The 428-nt window shown below is 41.1% G+C and overlaps 1 protein-coding gene across 1 annotated transcript in view; it reads left to right on the top strand.

Annotated features, from left to right (window-relative positions):
- LOC119837977 (delta-latroinsectotoxin-Lt1a) overlaps positions 1 to 428 on the top strand; it is a 9,814-nt gene continuing 9,386 nt past the window's right edge. Inside the window, exons 1-2 of the mRNA XM_038363789.1 lie at positions 1 to 15; positions 308 to 426. Of these exons, the coding sequence (XP_038219717.1) occupies positions 1 to 15; positions 308 to 426 (134 nt within the window). The remainder of the gene's footprint in view (positions 16 to 307; positions 427 to 428) is intronic.

Below are 428 nucleotides of genomic sequence, written 5' to 3'. Positions count from 1 at the left end.
ATGAATGAAGAAGAAGTTGGTCTCTGTGAGTGAAAGCTGTTACTAGTTTGTTTTGTTGTTACAATGACACTGCCAGAAAAGGAAAAACTTTTATATTCTTGTTAGTTACTTGAATATTTTTGAAACACAGCTTTTGTAAAAAAAATTGTCTATGAAATAATAAGTTTTTTTTTTTTTTTTTTTTTTTTTTATCGCCTAGCAGGCAAACGAGCAGGCGGGTCACCTGATGGAAAGTGACGCCCGCCGCCCATAAGCATCGCGAGTGTGTTGCCGGCCTTTGAGAAAATGATATGCCCTTTTCTTGAAGGTATCCCCATCGAATGTCCCTGGGAAGACCGAAGATGGTAGAACATTCCACAGGAGGGTTGTTCTTGGCAAAAAATGCCGCGAGAAGCGCACAGTAGTAGTGCGCCATGCATCCAGGTGGT

The sequence above is a fragment of the Zerene cesonia genome, chromosome 29 (assembly GCF_012273895.1).
Source record: "Zerene cesonia ecotype Mississippi chromosome 29, Zerene_cesonia_1.1, whole genome shotgun sequence".
Lineage (NCBI taxonomy): Eukaryota > Metazoa > Arthropoda > Insecta > Lepidoptera > Pieridae > Zerene > Zerene cesonia.
This window is presented reverse-complemented; position numbering and strand designations above follow the sequence as displayed.